This window comes from Callionymus lyra, chromosome 3, assembly GCF_982586985.1.
Source record: "Callionymus lyra chromosome 3, fCalLyr1.hap1.1, whole genome shotgun sequence".
Lineage (NCBI taxonomy): Eukaryota > Metazoa > Chordata > Actinopteri > Syngnathiformes > Callionymidae > Callionymus > Callionymus lyra.
In genome coordinates this window covers 1,259,479-1,276,978 of record NC_141820.1, presented here as the reverse complement: position 1 = coordinate 1,276,978, position 17,500 = coordinate 1,259,479, and the positions used below count along the sequence as shown (strand labels likewise).

Here is a 17,500-nt window from a genome sequence, read left to right as displayed (position 1 = left end):
CCAAGTGCTGGTTGTATCCACAGAAAAATAGTTACACAACTGTATACAACTATGACTGCCACATGGGAAGGTTAAGTCTGATGTTTGCAAATGATTCATAAGCATTGAAACAAAGAGGTTGCGAACACATGCCTCAAGTCCGTCATTCAGGTTTGACGACACTTTTGACAAAGACCCTTTTCAACCACGATCAATTGTTCGCCTGTGAGGGCGAGGCAAAGCTTCTGGGCATCAACTTGTGAGTCAGAACGTTACGTGTCATGTGAAGGAAACACCGTCTCCAGAACCATGAAGGAGAAAAGATGGCAGAAAACTGTTGGGGTTTTAATAGTTGTTTCCATCATCAATGCAGTCCTTCTGTTACAGTCGATGAAACTCTTTAAGGTAAGAAAATCCTACTTATAAGAGTCACATGATGGTGATCAAAAGTTCTCTGAAAGTAAAAAAGTACACTGACGCTGAAGCCGACACTAGCGATACTAGTAACTTGATCGAACAGATCCTCTGTTCTCGCGGATTTAGACGTTTAGAGTTTCAGAACCGTGAGCAACACGAGGCACTGAAAGCTTTTCTTACCGGGAAAGAAGTTCTCGCGTCAGATTTCTACGCCCAACACAACAACACGGTCACGTGAATAATAAGGAGATTTGATTCAATCGCAGTATGGAAGGTCATCCAGGGGTCATGCAATGGCACAGTGAGTTTGATGGGAGACGATGATCTGAGATTCCGGGAGCATGTATCTATGTAGAGGAGTTCCTTCGGTTGTGGAGGATCAGTTACTAGTTAGTACGTACACTATCCTGATGATACTAACTTCTAGTATACTAAGAGAAGTATGTTTGAGACATACTATCTGTGGAGGATTAGTTACTAGTTAGTATGTACACTATCCTGATGATACTAACTTCTAGTATACTAAGAGAAGTATGTTTGAGACATACTATCTGTGGAGGATTAGTTACTAGTTAGTACGTACACTATCCTGATGATACTAACTTCTAGTATACTCAGAGAAGTATGTTTGAGACATACTATCTGTGGAGGATTAGTTACTAGTTAGTACGTACACTATCCTGATGATACTAACTTCTAGTATACTAAGAGAAGTATGTTTGAGACATACTATCTGTGGAGGATTAGTTACTAGTTAGTACGTACACTATCCTGATGATACTAACTTCTAGTATGCTAAGAGAAGTATGTTTGAGACATACTATCTGTGGAGGATCAGTTACTAGTTAGTATGTACACTATCCTGATGATACTAACTTCTAGTATACTAAGAGAAGTATGTTTGAGACATACTATCTGTGGAGGATTAGTTACTAGTTAGTATGTACACTATCCTGATGATACTAACTTCTAGTATACTAAGAGAAGTATGTTTGAGACATACTATCTGTGGAGGATTAGTTACTAGTTAGTACGTACACTATCCTGATGATACTAACTTCTAGTATACTCAGAGAAGTATGTTTGAGACATACTATCTGTGGAGGATTAGTTACTAGTTAGTACGTACACTATCCTGATGATACTAACTTCTAGTATACTAAGAGAAGTATGTTTGAGACATACTATCTGTGGAGGATTAGTTACTAGTTAGTACGTACACTATCCTGATGATACTAACTTCTAGTATGCTAAGAGAAGTATGTTTGAGACATACTATCTGTGGAGGATCAGTTACTAGTTAGTATGTACACTATCCTGATGATACTAACTTCTAGTATATTAAGAGAAGTATGTTTGAGACATACTATCTGTGGAGGATCAAATACTAGTTAGTACGTACACTATCCTGATGATACTAACTTCTAGTATACTAAGAGAAGTATGTTTGAGACATACTATCTGTGGAGGATTAGTTACTAGTTAGTACGTACACTATCCTGATGATACTAACTTCTAGTATACTAAGAGAAGTATGTTTGAGACATACTATCTGTGGAGGATTAGTTACTAGTTAGTACGTACACTATCCTGATGATACTAACTTCTAGTATACTAAGAGAAGTATGTTTGAGACATACTATCTGTGGAGGATCAGTTACTAGTTAGTACGTACACTATCCTGATGATACTAACTTCTAGTATACTAAGAGAAGTGTGTTTGAGACATACTATCTGTGGAGGATTAGTTACTAGTTAGTACGTACACTATCCTGATGATACTAACTTCTAGTATACTAAGAGAAGTATGTTTGAGACATACTATCTGTGGAGGATCAGTTACTAGTTAGTACGTACACTATCCTGATGATACTAACTTCTAGTATACTAAGAGAAGTATGTTTGAGACATACTATCTGTGGAGGATTAGTTACTAGTTAGTATGTACACTATCCTGATGATACTAACTTCTAGCATACTAAGAGAAGTATGTTTGAGACATACTGTCTGTGGAGGATTAGTTACTAGTTAGTACGTACACTATCCTGACGATACTAACTTCTAGCATACTAAGAGAAGTATGTTTGAGACATACTATCTGTGGAGGATTAGTTACTAGTTAGTACGTACACTATCCTGATGATACTAACTTCTAGTATACTAAGAGAAGTATGTTTGAGACATACTATCTGTGGAGGATCAGTTACTAGTTAGTACGTACACTATCCTGATAATACTAACTTCTAGTATACTAAGAGAAGTGTGTTTGAGACATACTATCTGTGGAGGATTAGTTACTAGTTAGTACGTACACTATCCTGATGATACTAACTTCTAGTATACTAAGAGAAGTATGTTTGAGACATACTATCTGTGGAGGATCAGTTACTAGTTAGTACGTACACTATCCTGATGATACTAACTTCTAGTATACTAAGAGAAGTATGTTTGAGACATACTATCTGTGGAGGATTAGTTACTAGTTAGTATGTACACTATCCTGATGATACTAACTTCTAGCATACTAAGAGAAGTATGTTTGAGACATACTGTCTGTGGAGGATTAGTTACTAGTTAGTACGTACACTATCCTGACGATACTAACTTCTAGCATACTAAGAGAAGTATGTTTGAGACATACTATCTGTGGAGGATTAGTTACTAGTTAGTACGTACACTATCCTGATGATACTAACTTCTAGTATACTAAGAGAAGTATGTTTGAGACATACTATCTGTGGAGGATCAGTTACTAGTTAGTACGTACACTATCCTGATGATACTAACTTCTAGTATACTAAGAGAAGTGTGTTTGAGACATACTATCTGTGGAGGATTAGTTACTAGTTAGTACGTACACTATCCTGATGATACTAACTTCTAGTATACTAAGAGAAGTATGTTTGAGACATACTATCTGTGGAGGATCAGTTACTAGTTAGTACGTACACTATCCTGATGATACTAACTTCTAGTATACTAAGAGAAGTATGTTTGAGACATACTATCTGTGGAGGATTAGTTACTAGTTAGTATGTACACTATCCTGATGATACTAACTTCTAGCATACTAAGAGAAGTATGTTTGAGACATACTATCTGTGGAGGATTAGTTACTAGTTAGTACGTACACTATCCTGATGCATACTAACTTCTAGTATACTAAGAGAAGTATGTTTGAGACATACTATCTGTGGAGGATTAATTACTAGTTAGTATGTACACTATCCTGATGATACTAACTTCTAGCATACTAAGAGAAGTATGTTTGAGACATACTATCTGTGGAGGATTAGTTACTAGTTAGTACGTACACTATCCTGATGCATACTAACTTCTAGTATACTAAGAGAAGTATGTTTGAGACATACTATCTGTGGAGGATTAGTTACTAGTTAGTACGTACACTATCCTGATGATACTAACTTCTAGTATACTCAGAGAAGTATGTTTGAGACATGCTATCTGTGGAGGATTAGTTACTAGTTAGTACGTACACTATCCTGATGATACTAACTTCTAGTATACTAAGAGAAGTATGTTTGAGACATACTATCTGTGGAGGATTAGTTACTAGTTAGTATGTACACTATCCTGATGATACTAACTTCTAGTATACTAAGAGAAGTATGTTTGAGAAATACTATCTGTGGAGGATTAGTTACTAGTTAGTACGTACACTATTCTGATGCATACTAACTTCTAGTATACTAAGAGAAGTATGTTTGAGACATACTATCTGTGGAGGATTAGTTACTAGTTAGTACGTACACTATCCTGATGATACTAACTTCTAGTATACTAAGAGAAGTATGTTTGAGACATACTATCTGTGGAGGATTAGTTACTAGTTAGTACGTACACTATCCTGATGCATACTAACTTCTAGTATACTAAGAGAAGTATGTTTGAGACATACTATCTGTGGAGGATTAGTTACTAGTTAGTATGTACACTATCCTGATGATACTAACTTCTAGCATACTAAGAGAAGTATGTTTGAGACATACTATCTGTGGAGGATTAGTTACTAGTTAGTACGTACACTATCCTGATGCATACTAACTTCTAGTATACTAAGAGAAGTATGTTTGAGACATACTATCTGTGGAGGATTAGTTACTAGTTAGTACGTACACTATCCTGATGATACTAACTTCTAGTATACTAAGAGAAGTATGTTTGAGACATACTATCTGTGGAGGATTAGTTACTAGTTAGTACGTACACTATCCTGATGCATACTAACTTCTAGTATACTAAGAGAAGTATTTTTGAGACATACTATCTGTGGAGGATTAGTTACTAGTTAGTATGTACACTATCCTGATGATACTAACTTCTAGCATACTAAGAGAAGTATGTTTGAGACATACTATCTGTGGAGGATTAGTTACTAGTTAGTATGTACACTATCCTGATGATACTAACTTCTAGTATACTAAGAGAAGTATGTTTGAGACATACTGTCTGTGGAGGATTAGTTACTAGTTAGTACGTACACTATCCTGATGATACTAACTTCTAGTATACTAAGAGAAGTATGTTTGAGACATACTATCTGTGGAGGATTAGTTACTAGTTAGTATGTACACTATCCTGATGATACTAACTTCTAGCATACTAAGAGAAGTATGTTTGAGACATACCATCTGTGGAGGATTAGTTACTATTTAGTACGTACACTATCCTGATGCATACTAATTCTAGTATACTAAGAGAAGTATGTTTGAGACATACTATCTGTGGAGGATTAGTTACTAGTTAGTACATACACTATCCTGATGATACTAACTTCTAGTGTACTAAGAGAAGTATGTTTAGACATACTATCTGTGGAGGATTAGTTACTAGTTAGTACGTACACTATCCTGATGATACTAACTTCTAGTACACTAAGAGAAGTATGTTTGAGACATACTATCTGTGGAGGATTAGTTACTAGTTAGTACGTACACTATCCTGATGATACTAACTTCTAGTGTACTAAGAGAAGTATGTTTAGACATACTATCTGTGGAGGATTAGTTACTAGTTAGTACGTACACTATACTGATGCATACTAACTTCTAGTATACTAAGACAAGTATGTTTAGACATACTATCTGTGGAGGATTAGTTACTAGTTAGTACGTACACTATCCTGATGATACTAACTTCTAGTATACTAAGAGAAGTATGTTTGAGATGTACTATCTGTGGAGGATTAGTTACTAGTTAGTACGTACACTATCCTGATGATACTAACTTCTAGTATACTAAGAGAAGTATGTTTAGACATACTATCTGTGGAGGATTAGTTACTAGTTAGTACGTACACTATACTGATGATACTAACTTCTAGTATACTAAGACAAGTATGTTTAGACATACTATCTGTGGAGGATTAGTTACTAGTTAGTACGTACACTATCCTGATGATACTAACTTCTAGTGTACTAATAGAAGTATGTTTGAGACATACTATCTGTGGAGGATTAGTTACTTGTTAGTACGTACACTATCCTGATGCATACTAACTTCTAGTATACTAAGAGAAGTATGTTTGAGACATACTATCTGTGGAGGATTAGTTACTAGTTAGTATGTACACTATCCTGATGATACTAACTTCTAGCATACTAAGAGAAGTATGTTTGAGACATACTATCCGTGGAGGATTAGTTACTAGTTAGTACGTACACTATCCTGATGCATACTAACTTCTAGTATACTAAGAGAAGTATGTTTGAGACATACTATCTGTGGAGGATCAGTTACTAGTTAGTACGTACACTATCCTGATGATACTAACTTCTAGTATACTAATAGAAGTATGTTTGAGACATACTATCTGTGGAGGATTAGTTACTTGTTAGTACGTACACTATCCTGATGCATACTAACTTCTAGTATACTAAGAGAAGTATGTTTGAGACATACTATCTGTGGAGGATTAGTTACTAGTTAGTATGTACACTATCCTGATGATACTAACTTCTAGCATACTAAGAGAAGTATGTTTGAGTCATACTATCTGTGGAGGATTAGTTACTAGTTAGTACATACACTATCCTGATGCATACTAACTTCTAGTATACTAAGAGAAGTATGTTTGAGACATACTATCTGTGGAGGATTAGTTACTAGTTAGTACATACACTATCCTGATGCATACTAACTTCTAGTATACTAAGAGAAGTATGTTTGAGACATACTATCTGTGGAGGATTAGTTACTAGTTAGTATGTACACTATCCTGATGATACTAACTTCTAGCATACTAAGAGAAGTATGTTTGAGACATACTATCCGTGGAGGATTAGTTACTAGTTAGTACGTACACTATCCTGATGCATACTAACTTCTAGTATACTAAGAGAAGTATGTTTGAGACATACTATCTGTGGAGGATCAGTTACTAGTTAGTACGTACACTATCCTGATGATACTAACTTCTAGTATACTAAGAGAAGTATGTTTGAGACATACTATCTGTGGAGGATTAGTTACTAGTTAGTACGTACACTATCCTGATGATACTAACTTCTAGTATACTAAGAGAAGTATGTTTGAGACATACTATCTGTGGAGGATTAGTTACTAGTTAGTACGTACACTATCCTGATGATACTAACTTCTAGTATACTAAGAGAAGTATGTTTGAGACATACTATCTGTGGAGGATCAGTTACTAGTTAGTACGTACACTATCCTGATGATACTAACTTCTAGTATACTCAGAGAAGTATGTTTGAGACATACTATCTGTGGAGGATTAGTTACTAGTTAGTACGTACACTATCCTGATGATACTAACTTCTAGTATACTAAGAGAAGTATGTTAGAGACATACTATCTGTGGAGGATTAGTTACTAGTTAGTACGTACACTATCCTGATGATACTAACTTCTAGTATACTAAGAGAAGTATGTTTGAGACATACTATCTGTGGAGGATTAGTTACTAGTTAGTACGTACACTATCCTGATGATACTAACTTCTAGTATACTAAGAGAAGTATGTTTGAGACATACTATCTGTGGAGGATTAGTTACTAGTTAGTACGTACACTATCCTGATGATACTAACTTCTAGTGTACTAAGAGAAGTATGTTTAGACATACTATCTGTGGAGGATTAGTTACTAGTTAGTACGTACACTATACTGATGATACTAACTTCTAGTATACTAAGACAAGTATGTTTAGACATACTATCTGTGGAGGATTAGTTACTAGTTAGTACGTACACTATCCTGATGATACTAACTTCTAGTATACTAAGAGAAGTATGTTTGAGATGTACTATCTGTGGAGGATTAGTTACTAGTTAGTACGTACACTATCCTGATGATACTAACTTCTAGTATACTAAGAGAAGTATGTTTAGACATACTATCTGTGGAGGATTAGTTACTAGTTAGTACGTACACTATACTGATGATACTAACTTCTAGTATACTAAGACAAGTATGTTTAGACATACTATCTGTGGAGGATTAGTTACTAGTTAGTACGTACACTATCCTGATGATACTAACTTCTAGTATACTCAGAGAAGCATGTTTGAGACATACTATCTGTGGAGGATTAGTTACTAGTTAGTACGTACACTATCCTGATGATACTAACTTCTAGTATACTAAGAGAAGTATGTTTGAGACATACTATCTGTGGAGGATTAGTTACTAGTTAGTACGTACACTATCCTGATGATACTAACTTCTAGTATACTAAGAGAAGTATGTTTGAGACATACTATCTGTGGAGGATTAGTTACTAGTTAGTACGTACACTATCCTGATGATACTAACTTCTAGTATACTCAGAGAAGTATGTTTGAGACATACTATCTGTGGAGGATTAGTTACTAGTTAGTACGTACACTATCCTGATGATACTTACTTCTAGTATACTAAGAGAAGTATGTTTGAGACATACTATCTGTGGAGGATTAGTTACTAGTTAGTACGTACACTATCCTGATGATACTAACTTCTAGTATACTCAGAGAAGTATGTTTGAGACATACTATCTGTGGAGGATTAGTTACTAGTTAGTACGTACACTATCCTGATGCATACTAACTTCTAGTATACTAAGAGAAGTATGTTTGAGACATACTATCTGTGGAGGATTAGTTACTAGTTAGTACGTACACTATCCTGATGATACTAACTTCTAGTGTACTAAGAGAAGTATGTTTAGACATACTATCTGTGGAGGATTAGTTACTAGTTAGTACGTACACTATCCTGATGATACTAACTTCTAGTATACTAAGAGAAGTATGTTTGAGACATACTATCTGTGGAGGATTAGTTACTAGTTAGTACGTACACTATCCTGATGATACTAACTTCTAGTATACTAAGAGAAGTATGTTTGAGACATACTATCTGTGGAGGATTAGTTACTAGTTAGTACGTACACTATCCTGATGATACTAACTTCTAGTATACTAAGAGAAGTATGTTTGAGACATACTATATGTGGAGGATTAGTTACTAGTTAGTACGTACACTATCCTGATGATACTAACTTCTAGTATACTAAGAGAAGTATGTTTAGACATACTATCCGTGGAGGATTAGTTACTAGTTAGTACGTACACTATACTGATGATACTAACTTCTAGTATACTAAGACAAGTATGTTTAGACATACTATCTGTGGAGGATTAGTTACTAGTTAGTACGTACACTATCCTGATGATACTAACTTCTAGTATACTCAGAGAAGCATGTTTGAGACATACTATTTGTGGAGGATTAGTTACTAGTTAGTACGTACACTATCCTGATGATACTAACTTCTAGTATACTAAGAGAAGTATGTTTGAGACATACTATCTGTGGAGGATTAGTTACTAGTTAGTACGTACACTATCCTGATGATACTAACTTCTAGTATACTAAGAGAAGTATGTTTGAGACATACTATCTGTGGAGGATTAGTTACTAGTTAGTACGTACACTATCCTGATGATACTAACTTCTAGTATACTAAGAGAAGTATGTTTGAGACATACTATCTGTGGAGGATTAGTTACTAGTTAGTACGTACACTATCCTGATGATACTAACTTCTAGTATACTAAGACAAGTATGTTTAGACATACTATCTGTGGAGGATTAGTTACTAGTTAGTACGTACACTATCCTGATGATACTAACTTCTAGTATACTCAGAGAAGCATGTTTGAGACATACTATTTGTGGAGGATTAGTTACTAGTTAGTACGTACACTATCCTGATGATACTAACTTCTAGTATACTAAGAGAAGTATGTTTGAGACATACTATCTGTGGAGGATTAGTTACTAGTTAGTACGTACACTATCCTGATGATACTAACTTCTAGTATACTAAGAGAAGTATGTTTGAGACACATGTGTCCTGCTAAATTCCAGAGGTCTGTCTCTTATGAAAGGATGAATATTGAAAGTACAGAAAAGCTCCCTCCGCCTCAAACGTCAGCTGGTTGAGATAGTATTATGGGCTGTCGGTTCTTTCCGTGGAGGAGGTGCAGGACATCTACTTAGTTTGAGTTATGATGACTGGCTTTTTGGAGCTGGTGGATTTCTGGTGTAAGTTTTACAACTGATTGGAATCTAGGATGGAATGACTGGTGCTGACAACACTGGACTTCTACACTGCTGCTCAACCTTGCGCCTAGAACTTGAGTTGTATCCAAATGTTTGTTGCCGAGCGAGAGAAGACGAGACATTGTCACTTTATATTTTACTCCTCAAACAAGGATGTGATTCTGATCCGTATTTTTCTTTATAGATGAACAGGTATCAACAACCACCAATGAAGCCCGGCCAGCAGAAAAACAATACTGCATTGGAATCCACAGGAAGAATTTCTACATCAGAAGTTCCTTTTTGCAAATTTCAACCCTTGAATGATGAAGAAACTCAAGAGGAACAACAGATATTCAAATCCATAGCTTGGCCGCAAACACCGCTGTTGCTTGGTATGCACGGCACCGATGTCCTCGGCAGTAGATTTAGAATCACCAGAAGAGATGGAGGACAACAGTGGCGTGTTGGTGATGAACTGAAAGTAACAATCACAATGAAGGACTTCCTGCGAAAACCCAAGAAAACTGGAGGTGATGTCCTAGCAGCCCGGATCTACAGTATAGATCTGAAGGCTGCTGTACCTGGACACGTTATCGATCATGAAAATGGCTCCTACACAGCATCGTTTCCTTTGATCTGGAAGGGAACTACATTCGTTCAGGTGAGGGGGTAAAACTAGAACAACGATGAACAAAAAAACATTTTTATTCAACTTTTGTGTTTTTTTTCTGAAGGTTACTTTTCTTCATCCCAGTGAGGCTGTTGCTGTTGTAAGAAGAACGAACAAATATTACCCAGACAGGGTTTACTTCAAAAGTATTTTCCGCCTAAATGGCACATCTGAGACAATGAACTGTAATTTCTGCTTAAGACCCACAAACCTACAAGTTTGTGATTTCACTGACGTCCGCACGGGAGAACCATGGTTCTGCTTCAAGCCTAAAAGACTGGGCTGTGAAACCAGAATCGTTCATTCTATGGGAGACTATCGAGATGTACATCTTAACGCTGATGAAAAGAATCTCTTTCAAAAGTAAGATTTTTATTTACTACGAAAACATATACGTTTTTTGGCTCAGACAGGTGCATCTCGTTGAGGTAAATAATTTAATATTTGTAAAGATGTTTCTAGACCAGGGTCGCAAAGCACTTAAACATCAAAACAATACACAATTAAAATACAGACTTTAAAAGGTCAAGACAACACAGAGACAAAAACATCAGCAACAAGAAAGTGAAGTAAAAGCTCAAATCAAAGTGTGTTGAGATGTTTCTTGAAGGAGTCGGTAGATCATCAAACACACATGTTTCTTGAAGGAGTCAGTAGATCATCAAACACAGATGCTTCTTGAAGGAGTCAGTAGATCATCAAACACAGATGTTTCTTGAAGGAGTCAGTAGATCATCAAACACACATGTTTCTTGAAGGAGTCAGTAGATCATCAAACACACATGTTTCTTGAAGGAGTCAGTAGATCATCAAACAAAGATGTTTCTTAAAGGAGTCAGTAGATCATCAAACACAGATGTTTCTTGAAGGAGTCAGTAGATCATCAAACACACATGTTTCTTGAAGGAGTCAGTAGATCATCAAACACAGAGGATTCTTGAAGGAGTCAGTAGATCATCAAACACACATGTTTCTTAAAGGAGTCAGTAGATCATCAAACACAGAGGATTCTTGAAGGAGTCAGTAGATCATCAAACACAGAGATGTTTCTTGAAGGAGTCAGTAGATCATCAAACACAGATGATTCTTGAAGGAGTCAGTAGATCATCAAACACAGATGTTTCTTAAAGGAGTCAGTAGATCATCAAACACAGATGTTTCTTGAAGGAGTCAGTAGATCATCAAACACACATGTTTCTTGAAGGAGTCAGTAGATCATCAAACACACATGTTTCTTGAAGGAGTCAGTAGATCATCAAACACACATGTTTCTTGAAGGAGTCAGTAGATCATCAAACACACATGTTTCTTGAAGGAGTCAGTAGATCATCAAACACACATGTTTCTTGAAGGAGTCAGTAGATCATCAAACACACATGTTTCTTGAAGGAGTCAGTAGATCATCAAACACAGATGTTTCTTGAAGGAGTCAGTAGATCATCAAACACAGATGTTTCTTGAAGGAGTCAGTAGATCATCAAACACAGATGTTTCTTGAAGGAGTCAGTAGATCATCAAACACAGATGTTTCTTGAAGGAGTCAGTAGATCATCAAACACAGATGTGTCTTGAAGGAGTCAGTAGATCATCAAACACAGATGTTTCTTGAAGGAGTCAGTAGATCATCAAACACACATGTTTCTTGAAGGAGTCAGTAGATCATCAAACACAGATGTTACTTGAAGGAGTCAGTAGATCATCAAACACAGATGTTTCTTGAAGGAGTCAGTAGATCATCAAACACAGATGTTTCTTGAAGGAGTCAGTAGATCATCAAACACAGATGTTTCTTGAAGGAGTCAGTAGATCATCAAACACACATGTTTCTTGAAGGAGTCAGTAGATCATCAAACACACATGTTTCTTGAAGGAGTCAGTAGATCATCAAACACACATGTTTCTTGAAGGAGTCAGTAGATCATCAAACACAGTTGTTTCTTGAAGGAGTCAGTAGATCATCAAACACAGATGTTTCTTGAAGGAGTCAGTAGATCATCAAACACACATGTTTCTTGAAGGAGTCAGTAGATCATCAAACACAGATGTTTCTTGAAGGAGTCAGTAGATCATCAAACACTGATGTTTCTTGAAGGAGTCAGTAGATCATCAAACACACATGTTTCTTGAAGGAGTCAGTAGATCATCAAACACACATGTTTCTTGAAGGAGTCAGTAGATCATCAAACACAGAGATGTTTCTTGAAGGAGTCAGTAGATCATCAAACACAGATGTTTATTGAAGGAGTCAGTAGATCATCAAACACACATGTTTCTTGAAGGAGTCAGTAGATCATCAAACACAGAGATGTTTCTTGAAGGAGTCAGTAGATCATCAAACACAGATGTTTCTTGAAGGAGTCAGTAGATCATCAAACACAGATGTTTATTGAAGGAGTCAGTAGATCATCAAACACACATGTTTCTTGAAGGAGTCAGTAGATCATCAAACACAGAGATGTTTCTTGAAGGAGTCAGTAGATCATCAAACACAGAGATGTTTCTTGAAGGAGTCAGTAGATCATCAAACACAGATGTTTCTTGAAGGAGTCAGTAGATCATCAAACACAGAGATGTTTCTTGAAGGAGTCAGTAGATCATCAAACACACATGTTTCTTGAAGGAGTCAGTAGATCATCAAACACAGAGATGTTTCTTGAAGGAGTCAGTAGATCATCAAACACAGATGTTTATTGAAGGAGTCAGTAGATCATCAAACACACATGTTTCTTGAAGGAGTCAGTAGATCATCAAACACAGATGTTTCTTAAAGGAGTCAGTAGATCATCAAACACTGATGTTTCTTGAAGGAGTCAGTAGATCATCAAACACACATGTTTCTTGAAGGAGTCAGTAGATCATCAAACACACATGTTTCTTGAAGGAGTCAGTAGATCATCAAACACAGAGATGTTTCTTGAAGGAGTCAGTAGATCATCAAACACAGATGTTTATTGAAGGAGTCAGTAGATCATCAAACACACATGTTTCTTGAAGGAGTCAGTAGATCATCAAACACAGAGATGTTTCTTGAAGGAGTCAGTAGATCATCAAACACAGATGTTTCTTGAAGGAGTCAGTAGATCATCAAACACAGATGTTTATTGAAGGAGTCAGTAGATCATCAAACACACATGTTTCTTGAAGGAGTCAGTAGATCATCAAACACAGAGATGTTTCTTGAAGGAGTCAGTAGATCATCAAACACAGAGATGTTTCTTGAAGGAGTCAGTAGATCATCAAACACAGATGTTTCTTGAAGGAGTCAGTAGATCATCAAACACAGAGATGTTTCTTGAAGGAGTCAGTAGATCATCAAACACAGATGTTTCTTGAAGGAGTCAGTAGATCATCAAACACAGAGATGTTTCTTGAAGGAGTCAGTAGATCATCAAACACACATGTTTCTTGAAGGAGTCAGTAGATCATCAAACACAGAGATGTTTCTTGAAGGAGTCAGTAGATCATCAAACACAGAGATGTTTATTGAAGGAGTCAGTAGATCATCAAACACACATGTTTCTTGAAGGAGTCAGTAGATCATCAAACACAGAGATGTTTCTTGAAGGAGTCAGTAGATCATCAAACACAGATGTTTATTGAAGGAGTCAGTAGATCATCAAACACACATGTTTCTTGAAGGAGTCAGTAGATCATCAAACACAGATGTTTCTTAAAGGAGTCAGTAGATCATCAAACACACATGTTTCTTGAAGGAGTCAGTAGATCATCAAACACTGATGTTTCTTGAAGGAGTCAGTAGATCATCAAACACAGATGTTTATTGAAGGAGTCAGTAGATCATCAAACACACATGTTTCTTGAAGGAGTCAGTAGATCATCAAACACAGATGTTTCTTAAAGGAGTCAGTAGATCATCAAACACACATGTTTCTTGAAGGAGTCAGTAGATCATCAAACACTGATGTTTCTTGAAGGAGTCAGTAGATCATCAAACACACATGTTTCTTGAAGGAGTCAGTAGATCATCAAACACTGATGTTTCTTGAAGGAGTCAGTAGATCATCAAACACAGATGTTTCTTGAAGGAGTCAGTAGATCATCAAACACAGAGATGGTTCCAAAGCTTAGGAGCAACAGTCTGGAAGGATTTCTCTCCTCTGGTCCGGAAGTTCAGGAACCATCAGTAGATTCTGATCCACAGACCTCAGAGCCCGTGCTGGGGTGTAAGTCTGGATCAGATCACTGATGGAAGGTCTGACCATGAATAGATCTGAAAGTAAGAACCAGAATTTTAAAATGATCCTGAAAGAAACTGGCAGCCAGTGAAGAGTTTGAAGGAGAAATGTGAGTTCTTCTACTAGAGCAGCTCAGAATTCTGGCTGCAGTGTTTTGTATGAACTGCAGGCGAAACACATCCTTCTTGTTTAGACACAAAATAAACACAATAGTGTCAACAACACAAACACATTATAAGATCATGTTGTGACAACATTTAAGTTTAGAGATTTTTCTCACTTTAACAGTTTGAGTCAGTTTTGTTCAGTGTTGAACTAGACGTTTGTCAAACACCAGGTTCCTCAGTTTGACTGACATCAGTCACTCAAGTACTGACTCGACCCTGAACTTTATCATCAACAATCACCAGAGTTTGACTTTTGTCCACATTTAGCTTCAAAGTTCAACAATTCCTTGTCTGTCAGCTTCACAGTAAACGGCGAGATTGGAGCAGCACGACACAAAGTCCAAATGTTTCTCTCCATTATAGTCCAGTCCATCTTTAGATCAGTTCCAGAACTGATCAGAGTTGTCAGTGTTTCTTTGTTCATTCCCATATTGAACATATTTCTACGTGTAACTTTTTCAGTGGATTCAACATGAAAGTGAGACTCAAATCTGAAGGACCAGAGTTTGTGAAAGTGCTGCCACAAGAGAAAGGTAACCAAAGTAGAAATAGTCAATGTTTAATGGATTCTTTTCTTTTTTCCAAAAATGTATCAAAATCGTCTTTTTTGTCAATCAGAGCGAAACAAAAAAGTGCAAAACTTGGGACATTCTGGGTTTTACTACGGTGGCGAGTGGCAGGCTCTGGATGGGACCAAAGTTCAGCATTTTAAGAACTCTACTTCCATGAGTAAATGTCTGCAAGGAAAGAAGATCTACATGTACGGGGACTCCACCGTCAGGCAGTGGTACGAATACCTTGTTGCCACACTTCCAGGTAACCGTCGTAAATGTTCTAACAAAATAATGAATTGAAAGAATTCCTTGATTCCTTTTTTTTTTTGTCTTTTAGATCTCAAGAATTTTAATCTTCATTCTGCCCCAAAGTCTGGACCTTACATGGCCACGGACAAAGCAAACAACATCTTCATGATCTACCACACTCACAGTGTTCCCATTCGTATTCGTCCAGTCTCGGTCAGTAAGCTTCGTTACGTTGCTAACGAGCTGAGCACTATCGAGGGAGGACCGGACACTGTCGTCATTGTGGGTATCTGGGCTCACTTTGGTTCCTTTCCTGATGAGGTCTTTCTCAGAAGAATGCTGATGGTCCGCAAGGCCATCGTGCAATTGCTCAACAGGTCTCCAGGAACACTGGTTGTCATCCGGAATGGGAATATTAAAGGCCTGTCGCCAAATAAAGCGATCTATAACAGTGACTGGACCACGATGCAGCAGAATAAGATACTTAAAGCTCTGTTTCAAGGGGTGGATGTTCGTTGGGTGGACGCCTGGGAGATGACGTTGGCACATGGTTCTGCATTTCAACTTCATCCTCTGCCACCTGTAATTAAGAACATGGTGGACCTCATCTTGTCCTACATATGTCCTCTGAAATAGGAGCCTTAAATGAACACCATTATTCAGAACTTGACAGCATAAAGGGGGTTCACACCATGCCTGTCCATGTCGAATGTATGTTTCACGGTATGGAGCCTTCTTTACAGTGTTTCCATGCTTTCATCATGCTTTCACTTTTCCTTTACTTAACCTTCCAAACTCTGTCTTAGAAAGTGAGATGGATCAGGAAAACAAGACGGGGTTTGGACAGTAATGGTTTGTCTTGCAGAAGATATCAAGGCTTCAGAAAAGACCAGTTGTGAGGTTTGAAAGGGGAAGAAGATGGTGATTAAACTCAACACATTTAATTCCAAACAACGTTCTCTCAGGTGACTTTACACTTTGAATAATACTTTATAAGATAAAAACAGGGAAATGGAAAGAGTTGGTTTCTTGAACGAGACCCTGCTGTGGATATAATCTGGTTCCTGCTTCTGCCTTTTGTTTCAACTTTTCACCTCTTTGCTAGTTTCTGTTACTTAGGTGATGATTCCAAAGCACTGGAGCAGAGATGAACTGATCTGAAGAGGACGTAGAAGTTGAATGAATCCGGTTGAATAGTGTAAATACATGAATAAATAAATGTCGTGGTGAAAATGTATAGATAAATAAATGTATGTATGAAGAACGAAACTATAAATCAATACATCGTAGAAATGCTCAAAAGTCCACATATGCGTCACACGAGCAGATTTTTTGTTTGTTTGTTTAAATCGTTAATGTTTATATTTTTGAAGGTCTTTGAACTGACGGCGAAAGCATGAACGACGGGAAATTTGACTTAAATAGAGCCAGATTTGTCTAAACATCTGAGCCTCAACTTTGTGTGAACCTTGGTGTGTGTTTCTGAACCATTGACAGACTTGTGTGCGACAATAGTTACAAACTGTGAAACCTCTCCATGTTGAGATAAGAAACCCGTACGATTCTAAGAATGCCAAGATCCAGAAATGATGGTCTACAGAGATAACCTCGAGATAACATGTGTGAAGGAAGACTGAAGATCTTAGTTTAGGTCAGTGTTCAGGTTTTGACATGAAAACAACATCTTTTGTTCGTA

General features: G+C 36.9%; 1 protein-coding gene across 1 annotated transcript; it reads left to right on the top strand.

The window, feature by feature from the left end:
* Positions 1-302: 302 nt before the first annotated feature.
* Positions 303-16,469, top strand: LOC148082977 (NXPE family member 3-like). The gene is made up of 6 exons (XM_087785627.1): positions 303-384; positions 10,171-10,629; positions 10,703-11,001; positions 15,464-15,534; positions 15,620-15,817; positions 15,893-16,469. Exons 1-6 carry the CDS (start codon positions 370-372, stop codon positions 16,438-16,440), a joined length of 1,590 nt encoding a protein of 529 aa, XP_087641753.1. The 5' UTR covers positions 303-369; the 3' UTR covers positions 16,441-16,469.
* Positions 16,470-17,500: the final 1,031 nt, after the last annotated feature.

Bases quoted from the DNA above. Each gene is read 5' to 3' on its own strand.
- LOC148082977 (XM_087785627.1), top strand. The intron at 11,002-15,463 runs GTAAGATTTTTA...TAACTTTTTCAG, and splicing joins GAAAAGAATCTCTTTCAAAA to TGGATTCAACATGAAAGTGA. The intron at 15,818-15,892 runs GTAACCGTCGTA...TTTGTCTTTTAG, and splicing joins CCTTGTTGCCACACTTCCAG to ATCTCAAGAATTTTAATCTT.